The sequence below is a fragment of the Leptidea sinapis genome, chromosome 28, assembly GCF_905404315.1.
Source record: "Leptidea sinapis chromosome 28, ilLepSina1.1, whole genome shotgun sequence".
NCBI classification, from domain to species: domain Eukaryota; kingdom Metazoa; phylum Arthropoda; class Insecta; order Lepidoptera; family Pieridae; genus Leptidea; species Leptidea sinapis.
In genome coordinates this window covers 2,175,392-2,196,744 of record NC_066292.1, presented here as the reverse complement: position 1 = coordinate 2,196,744, position 21,353 = coordinate 2,175,392, and the positions used below count along the sequence as shown (strand labels likewise).

Sequence of the window (21,353 nt, the reverse complement as noted above, 5' to 3'; positions counted from 1 at the left end):
CAAGATCCAAGACAAAGAAGGAATTCCTCCAGACCAACAGAGATTGATTTTTGCCGGAAAGCAATTGGAAGATGGCCGCACACTGTCTGATTACAATATCCAAAAAGAATCCACCCTTCACCTGGTACTCCGTCTGAGAGGTGGTATGCAAATTTTCGTGAAGACCCTGACCGGCAAGACCATCACATTAGAAGTTGAGCCTGCAGACACAATTGAAAATGTTAAAGCCAAGATCCAAGACAAAGAAGGAATCCCTCCAGACCAACAGAGATTGATTTTCGCTGGAAAGCAATTGGAAGATGGCCGCACACTGTCTGATTACAATATCCAAAAGGAATCCACCCTTCACCTTGTACTCCGTCTGAGAGGTGGTATGCAAATTTTCGTGAAGACCCTGACTGGCAAGACCATCACATTAGAAGTGGAGCCTGCAGACACAATTGAAAATGTTAAAGCCAAAATCCAAGACAAGGAAGGAATCCCTCCAGACCAACAGAGATTGATATTCGCCGGAAAGCAATTGGAAGATGGCCGCACACTTTCAGATTACAATATCCAAAAGGAATCCACCCTTCACCTTGTACTCCGTCTGAGAGGTGGTATGCAAATTTTCGTGAAGACCCTGACTGGCAAGACCATCACATTAGAAGTGGAGCCTGCAGACACAATTGAAAATGTTAAAGCCAAGATCCAAGACAAAGAAGGAATTCCTCCAGACCAACAGAGATTGATTTTTGCCGGAAAGCAATTGGAAGATGGCCGCACACTGTCTGATTACAATATCCAAAAAGAATCCACTCTTCACCTGGTACTCCGTCTGAGAGGTGGTATGCAAATTTTCGTTAAGACCCTTACTGGAAAGACCATCACATTAGAAGTGGAGCCTGCAGACACAATTGAAAATGTTAAAGCCAAAATCCAAGACAAAGAAGGAATCCCTCCAGACCAACAGAGATTGATTTTCGCCGGAAAGCAATTAGAAGATGGCCGCACACTTTCAGATTACAATATCCAAAAGGAATCCACCCTTCACCTTGTTCTCCGTCTGAGAGGTGGTATGCAAATTTTCGTGAAGACCCTGACTGGCAAGACCATCACATTAGAAGTGGAGCCTGCAGACACAATTGAAAATGTTAAAGCCAAAATCCAAGACAAAGAAGGAATTCCTCCAGACCAACAGAGATTGATTTTTGCCGGAAAGCAATTGGAAGATGGCCGCACACTGTCTGATTACAATATCCAAAAAGAATCCACTCTTCACCTGGTACTCCGTCTGAGAGGTGGTATGCAAATTTTCGTTAAGACCCTGACTGGAAAGACCATCACATTAGAAGTGGAGCCTGCAGACACAATTGAAAATGTTAAAGCCAAGATCCAAGACAAGGAAGGAATCCCTCCAGACCAACAGAGATTGATTTTTGCCGGAAAGCAATTGGAAGATGGCCGCACACTGTCTGATTACAATATCCAAAAGGAATCCACCCTTCACCTTGTTCTCCGTCTGAGAGGTGGTATGCAAATTTTCGTGAAGACCCTGACTGGCAAGACCATCACATTAGAAGTGGAGCCTGCAGACACAATTGAAAATGTTAAAGCCAAGATCCAAGACAAAGAAGGAATCCCTCCAGACCAACAGAGATTGATTTTCGCCGGAAAGCAATTGGAAGATGGCCGCACACTGTCTGATTACAATATCCAAAAGGAATCCACCCTTCACCTGGTACTCCGTCTGAGAGGTGGTATGCAAATTTTCGTGAAGACCCTGACTGGCAAGACCATCACATTAGAAGTGGAGCCTGCAGACACAATTGAAAATGTTAAAGCCAAAATCCAAGACAAAGAAGGAATCCCTCCAGACCAACAGAGATTGATTTTCGCCGGAAAGCAATTGGAAGATGGCCGCACACTGTCTGATTACAATATCCAAAAGGAATCCACCCTTCACCTTGTACTCCGTCTGAGAGGTGGTATGCAAATTTTCGTTAAGACCCTGACTGGAAAGACCATCACATTAGAAGTGGAGCCTGCAGACACAATTGAAAATGTTAAAGCCAAGATCCAAGACAAAGAAGGAATCCCTCCAGACCAACAGAGATTGATTTTCGCCGGAAAGCAATTGGAAGATGGCCGCACACTTTCAGATTACAATATTCAAAAGGAATCCACCCTTCACCTGGTACTCCGTCTGAGAGGTGGTATGCAAATTTTCGTGAAGACCCTGACCGGCAAGACCATCACATTAGAAGTTGAGCCTGCAGACACAATTGAAAATGTTAAAGCCAAGATCCAAGACAAGGAAGGAATCCCTCCAGACCAACAGAGATTGATTTTCGCCGGAAAGCAGTTGGAAGATGGCCGCACACTGTCTGATTACAATATTCAAAAGGAATCCACCCTTCACCTGGTACTCCGTCTGAGAGGTGGTATGCAAATTTTCGTGAAGACCCTGACCGGCAAGACCATCACATTAGAAGTTGAGCCTGCAGACACAATTGAAAATGTTAAAGCCAAGATCCAAGACAAGGAAGGAATCCCTCCAGACCAACAGAGATTGATTTTCGCCGGAAAGCAGTTGGAAGATGGCCGCACACTGTCTGATTACAATATTCAAAAGGAATCCACCCTTCACCTGGTACTCCGTCTGAGAGGTGGTATGCAAATTTTCGTGAAAACACTGACTGGCAAGACCATCACATTGGAAGTGGAGCCCGCAGACACAATTGAAAATGTTAAAGCCAAGATCCAAGACAAAGAAGGAATCCCTCCAGACCAACAGAGATTGATTTTCGCTGGAAAGCAATTGGAAGATGGCCGCACACTGTCTGATTACAATATCCAAAAGGAATCCACCCTCCACCTTGTACTCCGTCTGAGAGGTGGTATGCAAATTTTCGTGAAGACCCTGACCGGCAAGACCATCACATTAGAAGTGGAGCCTGCAGACACAATTGAAAATGTTAAAGCCAAGATCCAAGACAAAGAAGGAATCCCTCCAGACCAACAGAGATTGATTTTCGCCGGAAAGCAGTTGGAAGATGGCCGCACACTTTCAGATTACAATATCCAAAAAGAATCCACCCTTCACCTTGTACTCCGTCTGAGAGGTGGTATGCAAATTTTCGTGAAGACCCTGACTGGCAAGACAATCACATTAGAAGTGGAGCCTGCAGACACAATTGAAAATGTAAAAGCCAAGATCCAAGACAAAGAAGGAATCCCTCCAGACCAGCAGCGACTCATTTTTGCTGGTAAACAGCTTGAAGATGGCCGTACTTTGTCAGACTACAACATTCAAAAAGAATCTACTTTGCACTTGGTGCTCCGTTTACGTGGTGGTGATAAGTGAAGTGTGTGATACCATTTTTGCATAATATTTGATTTGCTTAAATTTGATTTTGAATTTTTTTGTTATCATTCCAATTTAACATTCAATAAAATGCTTGATTTCTTCTAGTCCTTTTTTTATTTACTGCTATAGCCATTCAGGTGTAATATAATGTTATAGGGAAAGGCAAGTAAGACAAAAAAGGAAGATTTTGTATTTGATGTAACATTGTAGTCGGGCATAAGTGTTGCTAATCCTAGAAAGATAATCTTAAGGCATCTAAACATGCTAAATACAGGTAACCGAGAATTTGACGTCCAAAGCTAAAATTTGAAAGCCTCATGGTGATGAGTATCCGAATCACCCCAGTGTATGTTCTACGATTTTGCGTAGTTTAGGAGATAATAATTTTTATAATTGTGGTTTAGGACTTTCTTCTATTTTTTTTGAACTTCGTTAATTTTATTGTTGATAATTATTAACTACAGTTGCAATAACTACATAAGAAACTATGAATAGTTTAGACAATGCGGAACTAGTTTAGAATTGAGTCGTAAGTTCAAGAAAAATGCTCCAGCTAAATTCATGAAAATGTTCAAGGTATAAAAAACAAAATGGAGCCTATGGTTCAAATTTTAGCTTTGGATGTCAACTTCTCGGCCACCCAGTATGTCACATGATAACCATACGCTTCAGCGGCGTACCTCTTTTTGTTTTATTGATTTAATAAATAAATAGAATTCATGTTATATATTTTTTAATGGAAAAGGAGTACAAACAAGCGTACGGGTAACCTGGTGTTAAGTGATCCCCGCCGTCCATATTCTCTTGCAACTCCAGAGAGAGAGATTCCTCTGGAGTGTTGCCGACCTTTAAGGAAGGTGTACGCGCTTTTTTTAAGGTACTTTTGTCGTCTATCGTCCTAAAATCAAGATGTTTTTTTTTTTAATATTGCTCTCAATGATTCTATAGGACCTAGGTTATAAATAGCGCAAATAGCTCTCTCCTGCAAAACAAAAGAAATGGCAGCATTGTAGAAAAAATCGTTCAGTTATGGACTGCCAGTTTACTGCTGCAGTACCCTAGGAAATACTCGTATATGACGTCATAAATCGCCGCCATATTCTTCTGTGAGCACTGGCGTTTTCGAGGTAAGGTACTCGCAGTACTTTGATGACGTGATCAGTCAAAACATCTCGAGTGCCTAACGTTTTATAAACAATACCTACAGTTTACTCCCAAATAATTTTAATTTGACAGTACTCCAACAACTGTTATTTTTAATGAACTATAAAACTTTAATACATTCATTTGAATGCTGCGTCAAAAAATGCGGCTGACAATATACGGGATTGCGTTCCGTTTTAAATAGTAACCAGTTTAACTGGCTATAAAGGAAGGTTTGACAATATACTAAATTGACGTCACACTGTACAGTGGTTATTTCTTACACTACCACCGCTTCGGAAACAAATGGCGCTCTGAGAGAGAAGAAGCGGCACAAGAAACTCTCCCAGCATTCTTTATTGGGCTCTTTTTAAGAAAATATGCAATATTTTACTGTCATTTTTATTGCTATAAAATAATCATAATGTATCTAATATAATCAAAAAACACCGCCGACCATCCCGCGGTGTCAGAGCTCTATGCCTGAAGTAAGAAGTAGAGTAATTTCTTCCATCGTGCATAGAAAGTGTGCCACTGGGTTGACCCCCGGTGCTAAAGCACTTATTCCGGCACTCGTATTCATAATTCATAAGGCGTAGGTTGTCGTAGGTAGAAGTCAGCCCTTGTCCATCCGATCCAAAAAAGGAGACAGTTCGGATCCGGCAAACTACAGCTATTACCTCTCTGTCCTCCAAAATCATGGAGAGCAAAATTAACCGCCAGGACTTGGTATTCATAGAGGGTCGCTAGTTGATCAACGATGAGTAGAACAGAGAGTTTATGTAAGTAGCCCAGCATACAGGTCGTTGTCGACGGTTATTGCTCGAACCCGAAGCCCGTGAACGCCTGAGTGCCCCAAGGCTGTGTGCTATCTCCGACACTGTTTCTCCCGCATATCAATGATATGTTCGAAACCTCCAACATACATTGCTTTGCAGACCACATTATTGGTGATGCCGTATACAGGGCCATGCAGGTCTCTCTCGGGAAAACGTCGACCAGTACCGGGAGAAACTTGTATCTTCTATCGAGTCCTCTCTTGGCGGAATGGTGTCAAATGAACCTTGTCCAACTTAACCCTCAGAAGACTCAAGTTTTCGCGTTTACCACTAAAAACCACATTTGTCGTATCACCGCTTTTCGACAACCCCTCCCTTAAAGCCTCACCTCATTTCATTAAATTCCTGCATCCCCTAGCTGGGGCAGAGGACATCCACAGTGCATCTCCATCGCGATCTTGAGCATCTCTCATAATTTCACTTCAGGTCTTTCCAATGTCTTTTGCTTAGTCAATGACAGTCTGCCGCCAGGTGTGCTTTGGACGTTTGCGTTTTCCTTGAGGGTTCCAGTCTAGGTCTTGCCTCGGTATATGGTTGGGATCCCTCCGGAGTGTATGGCCTATCCAGCTGCATTTGCGGCGTTTGATCTGTTGGTCGATGGGACTTCATGACAGCGTTGCCAAAGATGACCGAGGAAATTTCGAAGGCATCGGTTAACGGAAACCTGAAGTTGATGGGAGACATACATCATTACGTTGGCCCGGAATATTTTGAGCCTAACTCTCCGCGTTTTTCCGTGATTGCCATACGCATCGGAGCCATGCGAAGGTTGCTCGTGCTTTGGCCATCCGTGAAGTAATATCCTCTTCAGTCCCTCAAGTCTCTGACGCACCTCCCGAGATAAGAAAATTTGAAAAAGCCTCACCTAGTATTGGAAATACAATGTCCAAAATTTCGAGCGATTGCCAATTCCACGGGAAGGAAGAGCCAAATTGGCTGCGAAGAAACTGGGTGTCATAAATACAATAGGGCAATACTTCATGCCGGCCCACATTCTAGCGCTCTACATGGCGCAGGTCCCGCCACAACATGGAATATTGCTATCATCTCTGGTCTGGCGCACCGCCATTATCAGCTAGAACCACTTGACCGCGTCCAACGCAGAGCTGCTCGAATTGTCGTAGACCCAGTGCTCTGTGAACGGCTGGATTACTTAGCGTTGCGTTGAGACATCGCTTCATTGTGTATCTTCTACCACATTTATCACTGGGAGAGTTCCGAAGAGCTATTTGACTGACCACCAAGCTGTGGAATGAGCTTCCTTGTACGGTGTTTCCGGGTCGATACGATTTGGGTACCTACAAAAAAAGCGCGTACACTTTTCTAAAAGGCCGGCAACGCTCCAGTGATTTTTTTGCTTTTGCAGGAAAATGTGGGCGGCGTTGATCACTTAACTTCAGGTGACCTATAACGATCAATAATTGTCTTCCTCTTCCATAAAAAAATATGAAATTTAAAAGCAATCATTAGCTGCATCAACAATTATTTCACCAATGTTCTTTCAGATGGCTGTCGATGACAAAAACTAGTATGAATGTTTCAATTAAAATACTATATCTAAATGAATATCATTTAATGATGTAAAAAAGGACCGAACATTATAATAAAAGTCCATGTTTATAGTTAACATTTTATTAGGAGGCGAAACGAGCAATAAGTTCAGGATAGAATTTTAATACAAACAATTGATATCTCGTAAATTGTCATTTATATCAATAATTACAGTATTTAAATTTTAAGATTACAGTAACATGAACAAGATTTAATTCACCAAATAGTTAGACAATCGTGTAATGAATGACGCACAAACCAAACGACACCTATCTGAAAGCGATAGATATTTCGGAGTATCTACTAATAATACTTATTGAGTAACTATTTGGGGTAAGGTATACATTTACAATAAAATACATAACAACGATAATCTCATTCCGAGGAAGGATCAACGACATGAGCGGTGGACTCTCACGAGAAACATTTAAAAAGGCTAAACTCTCCCGAGCCGGGGCCACATCACATCGAAACATTACATCAACACCGATAATAATTATTTATTATTTGCTCAAATACTTATACAATAGACACTTGAATTCAGAACGATTATTAATAATTCATAATGAACTTACCTAATTAGATCTAGGTATTGTCTTTTAATATGCCAGAATGATGATATAATGGGGTCAATAGTATGAAGTGATTATACGATGATCTAACAGACACCGACAACACATTAAAACACGACAATTCGATTTATCCTATGTATGTATGTATATTATGCATGAGTTACACAACATCCAGATTCTTATATATAAGAAAATGCTACAGCTGCTCTCATCCCTCTCATTCGTTTATAAAAATAATCTCATAAATTTTAAGTAGATATAAATGAAATAATTAAAATAATATTTTTACAATTTCGCAATTAATTTTAAAATCATAAAATAATTTTATGTCGTTAGGTCATCGAGGGTCAGTAAAATATATTGAGTTATTAGTGGCATAATAATAACTCTAATAAATTAACGTCAATTTAAAAAAAAATTGCATGTATATAATTTGAAAAAAAAATGCATATTACCCAATACCCAAATGTAAGAGTAAAAAGGTGTTTAATTTTATCTTTGAAAATACAGTTTTATTCATAGTATTTAAAGGTTAGTTACATAACATATCAATATTAAGTGTATGTCACAATAAAAACTTAAAAGTATTTTCCATATAATGAGTAACGACACACAAAACATTACCAATAAATTCTGGCAAGATTCAATAACATACAATATTATGCTTAAACACCACAAATCCAGGACTACAACTAATAATTTTAATATTTAATAATCCTACAGGAGATTTCATTAGACTGAACGATTACAATGTCAAATGGAATATCATAAATGCTTTGTCTACAAAATATTATGTATTTGATAGCACTTTAGGATTTAAGCGTTTATAGAGCTTCCATGACAGTTACCGTGTTATGGGAGACGCATACGACGCTTAGACATCTATAATCTATGGAAACATTCAGAAGACGGAATAATCAACTATCTTCAATTCACGGCACTAGGAATATGTATATAATCTGTATATTTGATAGTTAAAGACTAAAAGAAGAAAAGCGGAATTTCATAAGCCTAAAAACATACCTACTACAATTATAGGAGACAAATAATTTCATTATTCAATTAAAACACATCTTTGGAATGCACTGGAAATATTAAAATCTTCCTATAAATTGATTCTGTTATTAACTGCATTGTATTCCTCAATCCTACATTAAACATTAGCATCAAAATAATGTACAATACGCTATTTATTACTTTATTACATAACACTTACATACAAAGAAAAATTAATTTACAAATTAATAGAATACTAGACTTCATTTCCGACTAAACTTAAACTAGAGATTTCATCTACGTCATCAGTAAAATAGGCTTCGTTGGGTTTTATTTGGCAATAAATGCGAATGTGTTCTATAAATAATATGATCACACTACAGGCTGAGAACACACGAGGCAGGTTTTAAATCGCCATTGCTGCGGTGGAGGTTAAACTACCACGATTAATGTAGATTTTTGTTTAAGGCTTTATGACACTGTCCTCTTTATATTGATGGCAAAGAGGATCATTGCCTGCAAAGTCGCATTGCAATTATTTTGTTCACCGGTGTTATAGATTCATAATACCGACGCTTAGGTGGTCACCGCCGACCACGCTGTCTTGTGATGAGGAATGACAAGAGCATTAACGGCCTTAAAGGATTTAATTAACACGATTTAGATTAATACATTGCTAACAACAGAAGACGTCAAAATTGCAGAAGTAATGTAGAAAAAACCGTTTGAAAAACAATACTTTCGCTTCTTGGTGGTTCTATCGTGGTGGCTGCGGAAATCACAGGAGAACTCACAGTAAAAAATGTACCGTATCATCGCAGGAAAAACGCTTCGTGTGTTCTGAGCCTTAGCGTACGGAAGACCAGCTCAAACAAAAGGTTATGTTAGTGATGAAACAGTCGGATACTCTGTATGAATAAGTCAAATACATATACACATTGAGCTTTTGACACGATTAACTTCAAATATTAAATTTTCTACATATTAATACTGCGACATGAAAGGTGTCGCGGCAACACATCCATTGGTAACGAATTGAAACACTTGACTAAAGTCATTGATCTTTGGCTCTATAACTACTATATGACAGTAAAAACTAAAACTACAAAATACATAGGATTTAAAAATAAATGTATAAAATATTATTTACTTGACAGATTACTGAGATAAATTTCATCTTGTATAAGAGATTATTTGACAATAAACAAAAAACCAACCGAAACGGGTTTGAAACTTATATTTCTGCGACGATATACATATAAAGGGCATATGTGTGTGTGTGTGTGGCCATTGTGACAACATGGCGGCCATTTTAAAAGCGATGTGTGTGTGACCATTGTGACAACTGAGGCGGCCATATTACGGCGCATCCGTGTGGCTACTTTTGGGCGCAATAGTTATAGTGCACAGAGGTTAAGTGTCTCACTGGCGAAGAGGTATAACTCACACTCAACTCTTAGTTTCTCAATCTCAGGTGTCTTAGCGAATTGCCTAATTTTTTATGGTGTGTTTAAGAATGGATGTGTTGCCGAGTGCGGTGAGTGGGGCATGGTGGGCGGCGGAGATTACATGTTGGGCAGCGGCACGGTGACCTGCACGTAGCTGATGGGGAAGTAGCCCGTCTTGCCGTGCACGCTGCCCTCGAACCAGTTCTCGTCCACTTTGTTGATCAGCGTGATCACGTCGTTCTCCTGCCAAACAAGTTTAAATTAAAATTAAGGAAAGACTGAGGCCATAACGCTTATTCTTTACGTGACTTTTCTGACAGTTCACTCTACTGTGAACAGTGTAAAAGACCTTCGTTCCAAAACAGTTTATTATTTTACCCCTTATTAGTCGAATGGCATGTATATTATTTGTTTCAGATATTATACATAAGAAAATAAAACTTTATGCAATTTTAACACCGATCATTACCGTTAAACTTAGGAGACACATACTCATAGCTTGGTAGTCTACTTTAACGTGATACTGGCAAATCTGTGGTGTGTCTTCCATAGAAGCCATAGAAGCCACAGTAGAAACAATAGAATAGAATAGACCCATTAGATAATTTATACGTCTAGATAGTCTCTTGCTGTTAGACAACCAATGAAAACAGGCCAGGTTTATTACTTCAGTGTGCGTGACAAGCTACGTCTTACACTCGCGATATGATTTGGACTTTTTACAGCTGTCATTGTCTATCTAGACGTATAAACGATCTAATCTACATGCGCTCTATTTTGCGGTAGATTTAACGTTCAGCTGCAAGTCTTACATACCTTGAATCCCAGTTCTCCCTCGTTCTCCGCTTCGAAGTCGTAGAGAGCGGTGCAGCAAGGTCCCTTGGGCTGGGCCACCGGCGTTCGAGCGGGGGACTTCACGGGCGACGGGAGCGGAGACGCTGTGTGTAGGTCGTTGATATTAGCTGACACGCGGTTACAATAACATTCATTATCTCGCACCACTGTTGTAACTGACATCATCACATACAACAACTTCTGCTTTTTGACATTTCTATACAAACTGTATGGTTGAGTTTAATTTCGCACATTTCACTAGTTCTCAGTATTATTTGTCTCGCTCGCATCATTTTCGCGACGCGCTTTTCATTTATATTCACTCTTTTAAGTTTATAACGTGACATTATTATAAAAAAATCTGCAACTGTACAATCACACGAAATAATTTATTTTCAAACTCCTTATTAAAATAATTTATTTTTCAAACTCTTTTTTTTAAATAATTTATTTTTCAAATTCTTTTTTAAATTTTTGTACAAAGCACTAATAAGTGGTGCGAGATCATTCATTATTCAGTATGGTATGGTATCGATTGCGATGCGGTTAATGTTGCTAACAACCAGCCCTGCATAGGGCTTTTCTAAACGGTTTATTTTTTATACTAAATGACCCTTTTATATTCATCATTATATACATTTATTTTTTTATACTTAAAATAAGCTAGAACAATTAAAAAGCTTAAGAGTAAAAATTGCGAGCCACAATAGTCTATGGATCTGATCTATCTAGAACAGGGATTCTCAAAGTACTTTGGTCAAGAAATCCCATTACAAAATCAACTGATACCTCACATCATCATAGCCAAATTATTTTAAATTTCTATAGATTTCTCCTATTTTCTGTAGTTTCCAAGATTTTCTTGTGCACTCTTATCGACTTGTTAAGTTTTTTAAAAATACAACAGCAGCAACAGCTTATTTATAACAAGATGGTACACACGGTAACACAACTTAAGCTTTTGCTTGAAACTGTCATAACCATAATGTGAACACCCGGAACAAACATAAACTTATAATGCCTTCTACACAACAAAGTCGAGTAAGTAAGTTTTTTGTGGAGCGCTATATATGCTTTTACAACATGCTCTCACATAATGTTGAAAACAAATGTATTACGAAATTCAAAAGAATTGTTAAAAAATTGTGGTAAAGGTTACTATAACATAAATGACTTTCTTAATGATACCACAGAATGGGAATTGATCGACCACCCACAGGATATTAAATAATAAATTTTATTGTACGATTTTACATTGTAACCATATTTTTATATATAAAAAAAGAAGCACGTTCTTCTCAGGTCTGAGGCATACCTTTTGGAATGGGTGGTAGTTAGGCAGTTTTTGGCTTCCAATAAATGATTTTTTATCCTATTTTGAATAACTATATTTGAATTTAAGTATCTTGAAAATTTTAATAAGAACTTAGGTTCATGATTAGGAGTCGATTTTAAGACCTCTTCTACCCCCAAAATCATGTTTGCCTTTATCTTAGCGACTATTATATAACCGATATCGATAATTTTGGGAATCCCTGCTCCAGACACTGGCGGCTATATAAAAAGAATCTTAACCAGACTCTGAACTGTACTAAGCTAAAAAACTATAAAAGTAAACACAAAATAAACAACATTCACAACAGAGCAAGCATAGCAATGACGTCGATACGTTATCATGAATGATGACTGTAAAACCTTGCCGTAGGTACCTACTGCAGCGAGCACCAAAATAGAATAGCGATAAGCCAATGATGAGTGTTACATGTGATTATATGAATTATGTATGTGTGCTATTTCTATCATTAAAGGTACATTCACACGATCTGTTACACTAAATTATATCTAATATATAAAATTCTCGTGTCACGGTGTGCGGGACTCTTCTTCAACTCATAGGTAGTGGCTCCATCTACATACAGACATACCAAGATTTACGAACTTTACCAACGAAATGAGGTCGCGGGTTCGTGTCCCGCATCGTTTATAAATTTTTAGTAACAAATTTAATTTGTATACTAATCTACAGATTTACAAAAACAATGGACTGAGTAATTTCTTTTTACTGCAGAACTAGGCCACTGTCATTTTATTTTTGTATAACTAATCTCAAACACTCGCGGTGCCACAAATCATCGGTTCGTTTGAGATACTAGTATTTGTTTCATCACATATCTTGGTAATAGAATCAGTCTAAAAATATACAATCGAAAATAATGATTAGAATTTTCTGTTCACTTCTAATGCGATTATTACAATACTGCGGACATGAAGAATGTCTTCAACGCATTGTAATATAATATTGTGTGAATTGGTGTATGGATTGTTGTTAGACACATGATGAAAATATGTGCTCTATAACGTGCATAAACAAAATCTAAGAATCCAAAACTATCAACTACTCGGAATGTTATTTGATCGACCTCTATTATATCTGTTAATGTAACATTATTATCCATCCAAATTTATTGTGAATGTGTGTTACTGGCAACCTTTATACCATTTGTGTGTAGAGACGAATGTTAAAATACTGTATATATTTCTCCAGTCAATGTGATGACGAAATATGAGTGATCATTGACGGTGGCATTTATTTTTATCATTATTTTCCCAATAACAGAAACTAAAAGTTAGATTAGAAAACTGTGACTTTTAGTTGAGAAACGAAACACGGCGATAAGAAACATAATAATATTGAAAGATAATAAATCTTTTGAATAATAATTGAATAGTTTCCACCATTTTAATGAAACCGTTAGTTAATTAGTACCTACTCTTTTCCATAAAATCATATAGGGCTTGCAAAAGTCGCTTGAACAGACATTAATTATTTACAGCCCGTTTATAATTATTGTCTCTTACTGTAAAGTTGATTAGCCAAGAGCTGTATTGAGCGGTCTGTAGGTATTATTCGATTGTTAAGTTTTTCTTTTTCTCTGAATCTGGCTAGCTAAGCCCTGCTTAAAAATAGGGCAATACGAATGGATAAGATAGTGTAGTGAAAAATGATCGTCATATATTCAAAAAAACATTGTAGTTAAAAAAGACTTACCGATGAAATGTAATATTTTAATTTATACGGGTGTAGTTCAAATGAATTACACGTCCGCCGTTCTGATTAATACGAAATCATTAATTAAAAATAGTGGTCTATAAGTCACATGTAAGGCGACATATTTAACGCGGTCATTTTGAGTACCTTCTAATTTAGATTCCTATGCTTCGAACAGAGCTCAGACCGAGGTAATAAGGTATTATTACCTCGGTTAGTCAGTTAAACAGCTTGCAACTTTAGAACGTGTCTAGGGACTAGTAAAACAGTTTCAAGGATCGTCTTGTGGTATGATATAATAGAGGCGATTGTGTGTGTGTGTGTGTGTTACCGTTGTTGGAGCGCTGCGCGTTGGCGGATGGGAACAGCTCAAGGTTCGAGGGCGGCTTGTGTTCCGGCGAGCTCGCACGAGAACCGCCTGCCCCCAACACAGTACATTCGTCACATTTCCATTACTTAACGGTCACCTTCTTACCGCAAACATCCTCCCTTACTCTTGAAACGACATTTTTTAACGACTACCCTCATAATACCCATTTATATAGGTGATAAATTTTATGGCCTCACTAAACGTTTCTCACTCCAAAATCATTGATATAGGACTAGATTATCTTAATGTTAAAATAAATTAATCAAATTAATTTTTAAATAAATTTACTTTTCTCTTAAAATTATAAACATTCAGTAATGTGCATCTGACCACGTCTTATACAAAGATACACGACATTGAGTAACAATCCTGAGTACAAGTTCTACTGATAGAGGTTTGAATAGAAAATAGATCGATACAGAAAACACACAGGTATAACTCTAAAACAATATAGTCAAATATTACTACTACACGTAAAGATCCCACTGGTAAGACATTAATCATGAAATTTTTCTTCGAAACAGACGCCAAAATGTTCCCAACATACGTGCCGGAAACTATACGTTATATTTGAAGCAAGTACGTATTATTATAAAATGATCTTTGCATATAGTTTTTTCATCTTAACCTATAGGTATTCGGATAAGGATGGGATTTTGTGAGGAATTGTGATCCAGACCTGAAAATTTTATTTACACTGTCGACTATTAAAAATACTAGTTATTTACATAGACACGTGTCCATTGCTTCTTTAAAAAAATAATAGAAAAAGCCAAAATAAAAAGAATGACCATAGAATGTAAAGTGTGTGTGTTAATTAAACGCATTTGTAATTAGCACCTTTGTGAAATAATTGACTGAAATGTTATTTATGATATTTTAATGCGGGTTTATTCATGTTTAAATGCAAGTTAGTAATTAATCGTGTTCAAATCATGAACTGCCAGTGTTCTGTTAGTTGACCAGTGCTGCTTTGAATGTGAGCAAATATAAAGTTTTGACTATGGACTACTATTATTAAACAATGTAACATTCACACAGTCATAGGTATTGATGATATAAATTTAAACAAGGTTTTTCTGCATTTGTCTAAAACGGCATTACGTCACGGTTTGTCGGAGCTGGTAACGACTAGTTTCGCGGTGAGGTCCCGTCTCAAACTGCGGAATTGCGCTCGCAGTGCGCGGCTGGACAGGGCGGGAGGCGCGGGGTGCGCCGGCGGTAATGATCTCGGCACCAAATACGACAAACCGTGAGTAAAGCCGTTTTAGACAAATAAAGTTTATAATGTGTCACGAAAATTTTAATAATTTAGAGGATTTTCTGTATCAATATTACGAGTTACTCTAAATTTTACCCAAGTATAGTTGTTAAGCATGAAGATAGCATAACCATAAAGTCAAACAGTTTCTTCCCATCACCAAGAAGCGCCCTGACCGTAATCCATAGCCAAAACAAGAACCCAGCAAATAAAACAAAAATCACCTGTCCACGGGTCACGTCCATTGGTCCTAGGTGCGGGGTGGGGCCTGAAGGCGGGAGCGGGGCGGTCCCAGGCTTTGAGTGGGTCGGGGGAGGAGAGGTCGGCGAGCGAGGAGGTGTGGGATGGTTGGGTAGGTCTAACGCGGTGGTTGGACAGGCTCTGCGTGGAGCCGTATCGTTTACCGTGGTTGAGATCGTGGATGCCCTCGATGTGAAGGTCCGTTAGCGTCTTCGGCACGAACTCTAACTTCGGCCGGCTTATTGCTTCCTCCTTCCTGGAAAGTTATTTACCACAATTGAACTTTAGTCAGAAAAATCGTTATTATTATTATGCCACTATTACAATTTTATAATAAAAATTTTTTCTTTTAAAGATTCGATGATTCCCAACGTTTACTCATTTTTAGGTGAAATGGAGAGATCCCGGACATCACAGATAACATTACGAAAAAAATTATTGATATTCTAAAACTGCTTCAGTAATTTCACATTATTTACACAACTTCAAGCCATCTATAACAACTGAACTCTTCAAAATAATAACTAGTTAATAAAAAATTGTATTTCATAAGAGATCTTACTTTTCCATGAGGGTGGACACGAGTCCTTGCAGAATCTCCGTGCATTGCTGGTGGTACTCCAGGAGACCCTCGGCAAAGAAGCTGAGTTGTGCTACTTGCTCCACCTAATATAACATAACAGTACTTATTTAAGTTTTTTATAGCTTTCGTCATTCAATACTTGTTGTATGATATGCCTCACTTTAGAGATTAACTATACAAAAAAAAATATTAATGTTAGTACTACAGTTTATGGACGACGCGGGATTTGATCTCGCATCTTTCTGGATACTCCCCTCCACTTTCACAACATAGCCAAACATCCGAATGACACATTGTCTATAAACCATTGGTATGTTCGTTAAAAAATAACTATAATATTTTCAAAAAAATGGACATCGTACGAAAATTGCGATTATATAACCCAATATCAAATTTTGCCTATACAGATAATTGGCCGTGAACAATAAACACTTTTAATGATACATAAAATAGGCTATATTTTATTTTGATTAACAAAGCAAAAGCTACTCTAGACACTAGTAATGAATAACGTTAGGAGAGTGTAGAATATCGTAATAAATTATTTTTCTGTGACGAAGTCAAAAAATACTATGAATATATTATATTAAGTACTCACGTCATTGTCTAGCAGATTGAACATTCCAATCTGTGCTAGCTGAAGCGACTCCGCAAACTTCTCCTCGGCCTGTCGGATCTCGTCGTCTGAAATGTGAGAACCTGATGTATGCAGACCAACGCGCATACGTATTATCAGTAACAAAATCAAGAGAAATAAAAAAAAAACAGGAATAAAACCAAAGCAGTGAAATAAAATAAACAAAAATAGCGTTTGTGTGTTAAGAGACGAAAATCATAAAGAGGAATACAGACCAAAACATAAAACCAACGTTTGGCGAACAGATATGTTGTGAAGGAGCGAAGAAGCGGCGCAAGGGCAGGACGGGAAAACATGGAAACAAAAACAAGCTGAATATAAAATCTACAAAAATAAAACAAAATCACACTGTTCAATAGTAATGTTAGTAGTTTTATAACGCCAACGAGCCTTTTTAATAAAATCTCATTTTGATGTCCTTAATAATTATAAATAATAATTGACCAAATTCCAACATATGCACGGGATTCCGCGCGGCTTGTGAATATTTAGATCAAATTTTAAAGTCACAAAAATAGCTGTCCAACTTTTGAAATTTACTTCTTATATTGTTTGAAAAATATGCTAAGCCACTTCTCATTAAAGTTTAATTTAACCAAAGTGTTCAGTAATAATGATACTTTAACTGTGACGTGTCGATTGTTGATATACAAAATTAATTTGGTTGACAAAAGGCGCGTGTGCTGTAGTCAATTCAGCTGAAATAAAACTTCCATGAGAAACTCTACTACATAGCGCTTACTTCACTGTTAATCTACGCCTAGCCATTACAAACTGTAACCTTTACCGTGGCTTGGACTGGCATACGGTCCGATCCTGACACCTTTATGGACATAGAATCACCATTACATTACACATATAAACAATAGTATAGGTCCCGGCACGGACCTTGAGTGGTGCCAATAAAAACGCATAGTAAAAGACTGGATGACACTGGCAAAGCCAATTCGACAAGCACAGTCTGCACTCGACAAGCGAAAATATAATAATATCTGTATATTTTTACTGATCTCATTCACCACTCAAGTTTAGTGCCGGTGCCACCAATAGTGACATCTTTGATCTGTAAAAGTTTTGTCAGATAGTTTTAATTTATACTTATTTACATTTATATTTTCAATATATAAACTTCTGAAAACAGTTATCTCTTGTATATAAAACAAACATAAATTATACCTTTGGCCTGGCGACGTCTCTTGCAGTCAAAGTCCAGCCTACGTCCCTGCAGTTTCTTTCGGTGATGCTAGGATTAAATAAAAGGACATTAATTAGATCAATATTTGATTGACTTTAATAGCACTAACCTCCTTAAAGGTAATGTTTGCGTGTGTGTCACTTCCCACTAGGAGTTTGCCCAGTGAGCAGTACTTTGAACATCCGAAGCGCAGTAGTGTTCCTCAAAATTAAACTAGGGTAGGAGGTTTAATATAACCGTGAAAATAAACACCAATAAAATATTTGTATATTTGAGATCAAAATAAAAGTTGTAACGTGGAAAATAATAGAATATTAACGAATAAAACTAGAGCGCACGACTCTACACTCTACTCGACACGACGACGCCGAAGTTGTTAATTTACCATGCAAGTATCAGCGTGGAAGGGAAGAAGTGTAGTGAGTAAGGGAAATAACAATTCTTTTGCTGGCGTAACCTGTAGTTTTTAACGAGGAAGCCTAAGTAGGTGGCTTGTATTTAAAACGACATATTTCATTTGCACATGAACCTGACCGCAGTTGAATTACAGACCACGGCTAACCAAAAATAATATAACAAAATTAAAACGCATAATGCGGTGAAACTTCTGTAAAAATATAATTACTAAAATGAAACGTTATAATATGAGCGAAGCACATGTCTAAATATTCATTCCAAGGGTCATCGACTGACCAGAACGGGATGTTACCTTATATAACTAAAAAGATTAAAACTCCAACTGTAACATAACAACATAATTCATCTTGTTCATTCAATTGTGATCGATGCACACGTAACTCACCATAACTTCTTTGAGATCTTTCGTCTGCAGATGGTGTAGCGGCTCGAGGAAGCTCTGCTTGATGTTATCGTCGAGCGAATACTTTACGTCGGCCATCTGTTTCATGGCCTCACCCATCTCAATCAGACATTGCGCTGCAATACACACCAAGTACAATTTTTTAAACAAGTTTACCCGGAATCGTCTATTCTGACAATATCCTCGAAGCCAATCTTGAGCCTTTGGATTGCCAAATTATATGATCTCAACAACTACTTTGTGATTTATACTGTGTTAAAAACCTGTCAAGTGTGAGTTGGTATGCCAAAAGAAGTGTTTCGTTTCCTCGATAAAAGATACACTACTATATTTGTATTTTTAATGACTTTTGCAAAAAAAATTAAATAAATTGTATTGTGGCCATTTTGAATAACGTCATATTTGCTTTTATAAATGTTTGTTGAAGCGGCATGGAAATACATATTGTCAAAATTTCAGCAAATTTTTGCGCTTTATGACATACAAAAATACCCGTTGGGTACGCAATGTACTTCTGAGAAAAATGGGAAATGCAAAACGGTCAGTTAGAATTATCATCCGCAGTGCGATTGTCAATGAAAATTCTTCCATGCACAATCTTAATCACTCCGTTGTCATAATTAAGCCTTCAACTAAATTAAATTAATCCTCTGGTTGTGTAAGTGGGTTTGAGTGAGAATAATCACCACAGGAGACACAACAAAGTAATTATTAAGTTTGTGTTAAATTTTAATTTAGTTTTATCATCCATTAAATGCAGAAAGTTTACTTATATTGGGCTGAGACGAGAGTAACTAATAAATTAACAAAAGAACATCACTTAATACTATCGTACTTCACGCTAACTTATGGGAAAGGGTGTATATAGTTCCTATTGGTATAACCTACATCTTCGTACAGATAGTCCTAGTATAAGTGAAGGCAAGAAGCTTACAGAAGACTGTGTCCTCGCCGAGTTTCTTTCCGTACAAAAGCATACAGTCTCCGAGAACACCCTCGGGCTGGGGATAAGTGTTGCTCTTGGCCTGCCCACTCAGCTTGCTGATCCCCTTCACGGCTGCCATCTTCGCTCGCGCCGTTGGATTCGGTTGTAGGAATTCTTTCGTCTTTATCTGAAGCTCTTCAACCAGCTCACACGTCACGTCTGTTTTCTGGAAATATTACCATAATCATTTCTGAGGCATTTAAGATGTTGTAGTCAAAAGTGTAGGCAGAATAGATGATAATAAGTTTTGGAAAAGTTGTAGAAAAGGCGTAAGTTACGCAAGAAGATCGAGGATGTACCAGCTACAGGGTACCAAGAACGCTTCATTGTAGCACTAGAGAGTTAAATAAATTTTAAATAGACATTTCGATCTTGATTTCAACGCCGCTCGCAGTGATGACCCGTTCAAAGAAATTTACAATATGGTTGTCTTTTCAGGTAAAATGTCCCATTTTCATTCTTACAGTAAGTATATTAATGTTTTACAAAAAAAACAGATAAACAATCTGTTAATTTAAGTGATTACCCTCAATTTAGGGATTAAATACATAAATTTAATTTAGATAACAAAATTTACAGACGATACGAGATTCGAAATGGAGCCTCAGGAATACGCCCCAGCACTTTCACCACTTAGCCAACCGTCCAAATGACGCATTATCTATAAATCTTGGCAAGTTTGTTCAAATTGTGTTCGACTTGTGGCGCCATAAAATACAAGATAAAATTGAATGGTTATTATTTCATTTAATTTTAATGACATAATGTCTTTACATATTATACTATAGTAAAATATTATACTAATACTGCTATGATATTATAATACCTAATTACACTTATAAGGACAGAAAGACACAACAACTCACTCTTTCCATTTCCATGAAATCCAAATCCAATTTTGTTCCTTCAGCACCACCCATTTTTTCTGTGACATACTGAAACAAAATATATTTCATAAATAACTTACTAATCAAAATATTATATTTCGAAGCATATTCTGAAAATAAAATTTATCGAGTACCGATGACAATACATTAATTCGGTAAAATTATTCCATTTTTCAATTTGCAAAAAAAAAAAAAAAACAAAACAAGATGTTTGTTAATTTATATAATTTTCATCTATCGTCGATAAGGCAGGAATTGATGTTCATTTAAAAAATATCAGCTATTATTTTTAACCGATTGATGTAATATTAGGAAATTTCCGAAAACCAAAGAGAAATTTGTTCTTTAAGCTTGTTTTTTAGTTTTTTTTAAATAATATATTTTTTTCATATAATACTAGCTGACCCAGCAAACGTTGTATTGCCGTTCACATGCGTTATATGCCGAATAAGAATATTAAAATCGTGATACAAAAGTAACTGTTGATCGTAGATGTATTTTTTAATGCTGACTCATAATCAAACAAATTAAAAAAAAGTGTCAAAAACATTTCGTGTGGACGGACAACATCTATTTTTCATCCCCTTAACATTT

At 37.2% G+C, this 21,353-nt stretch overlaps 1 protein-coding gene, 1 long non-coding RNA gene and 1 pseudogene across 8 annotated transcripts in view; 1 reads left to right on the top strand and 2 right to left on the bottom strand.

Moving 5' to 3' along the window:
* Positions 1-201: 201 nt before the first annotated feature.
* Positions 202-3,007, bottom strand: LOC126973139 (uncharacterized). Of its 2 annotated transcripts, none has more exons than XR_007731268.1 (5): positions 2,858-3,007; positions 2,402-2,629; positions 1,718-1,945; positions 806-1,033; positions 202-349 (listed from the first exon to the last, which is right to left on the bottom strand). It is a non-coding gene; the product is annotated as an uncharacterized LOC126973139 (long non-coding RNA). The 2 variants fall into 2 exon arrangements; XR_007731269.1 differs by lacking the exon at positions 2,402-2,629 and adding an exon at positions 2,174-2,401.
* Positions 206-3,453, top strand: LOC126973138 (polyubiquitin-like; annotated as a pseudogene).
* Positions 3,454-6,947: 3,494 nt separating this feature from the next.
* LOC126973083 (endophilin-A) overlaps positions 6,948-21,353 on the bottom strand; it is a 70,784-nt gene continuing 56,378 nt past the window's right edge. For 2 of the 6 annotated variants that reach the window (XM_050820211.1, XM_050820212.1), the window contains exons 3-12: positions 20,739-20,807; positions 19,822-20,038; positions 18,870-19,003; positions 18,049-18,115; positions 17,660-17,695; positions 16,834-16,919; positions 16,215-16,318; positions 15,637-15,908; positions 10,715-10,836; positions 6,948-10,141 (exon numbers count right to left, since the gene is read on the bottom strand). In XM_050820211.1, the coding sequence (XP_050676168.1) occupies positions 10,016-10,141; positions 10,715-10,836; positions 15,637-15,908; positions 16,215-16,318; positions 16,834-16,919; positions 17,660-17,695; positions 18,049-18,115; positions 18,870-19,003; positions 19,822-20,038; positions 20,739-20,807 (1,233 nt within the window). In that variant the 3' untranslated portion in view covers positions 6,948-10,015. Of the gene's footprint in view, positions 10,142-10,714; positions 10,837-14,112; positions 14,200-15,636; positions 15,909-16,214; positions 16,319-16,833; positions 16,935-17,659; positions 17,696-18,048; positions 18,116-18,869; positions 19,004-19,821; positions 20,039-20,738; positions 20,808-21,353 lie in introns of all 6 variants that reach the window. The other 4 variants (XM_050820215.1, XM_050820216.1, XM_050820213.1 and 1 more) reach the window with 4 other exon arrangements.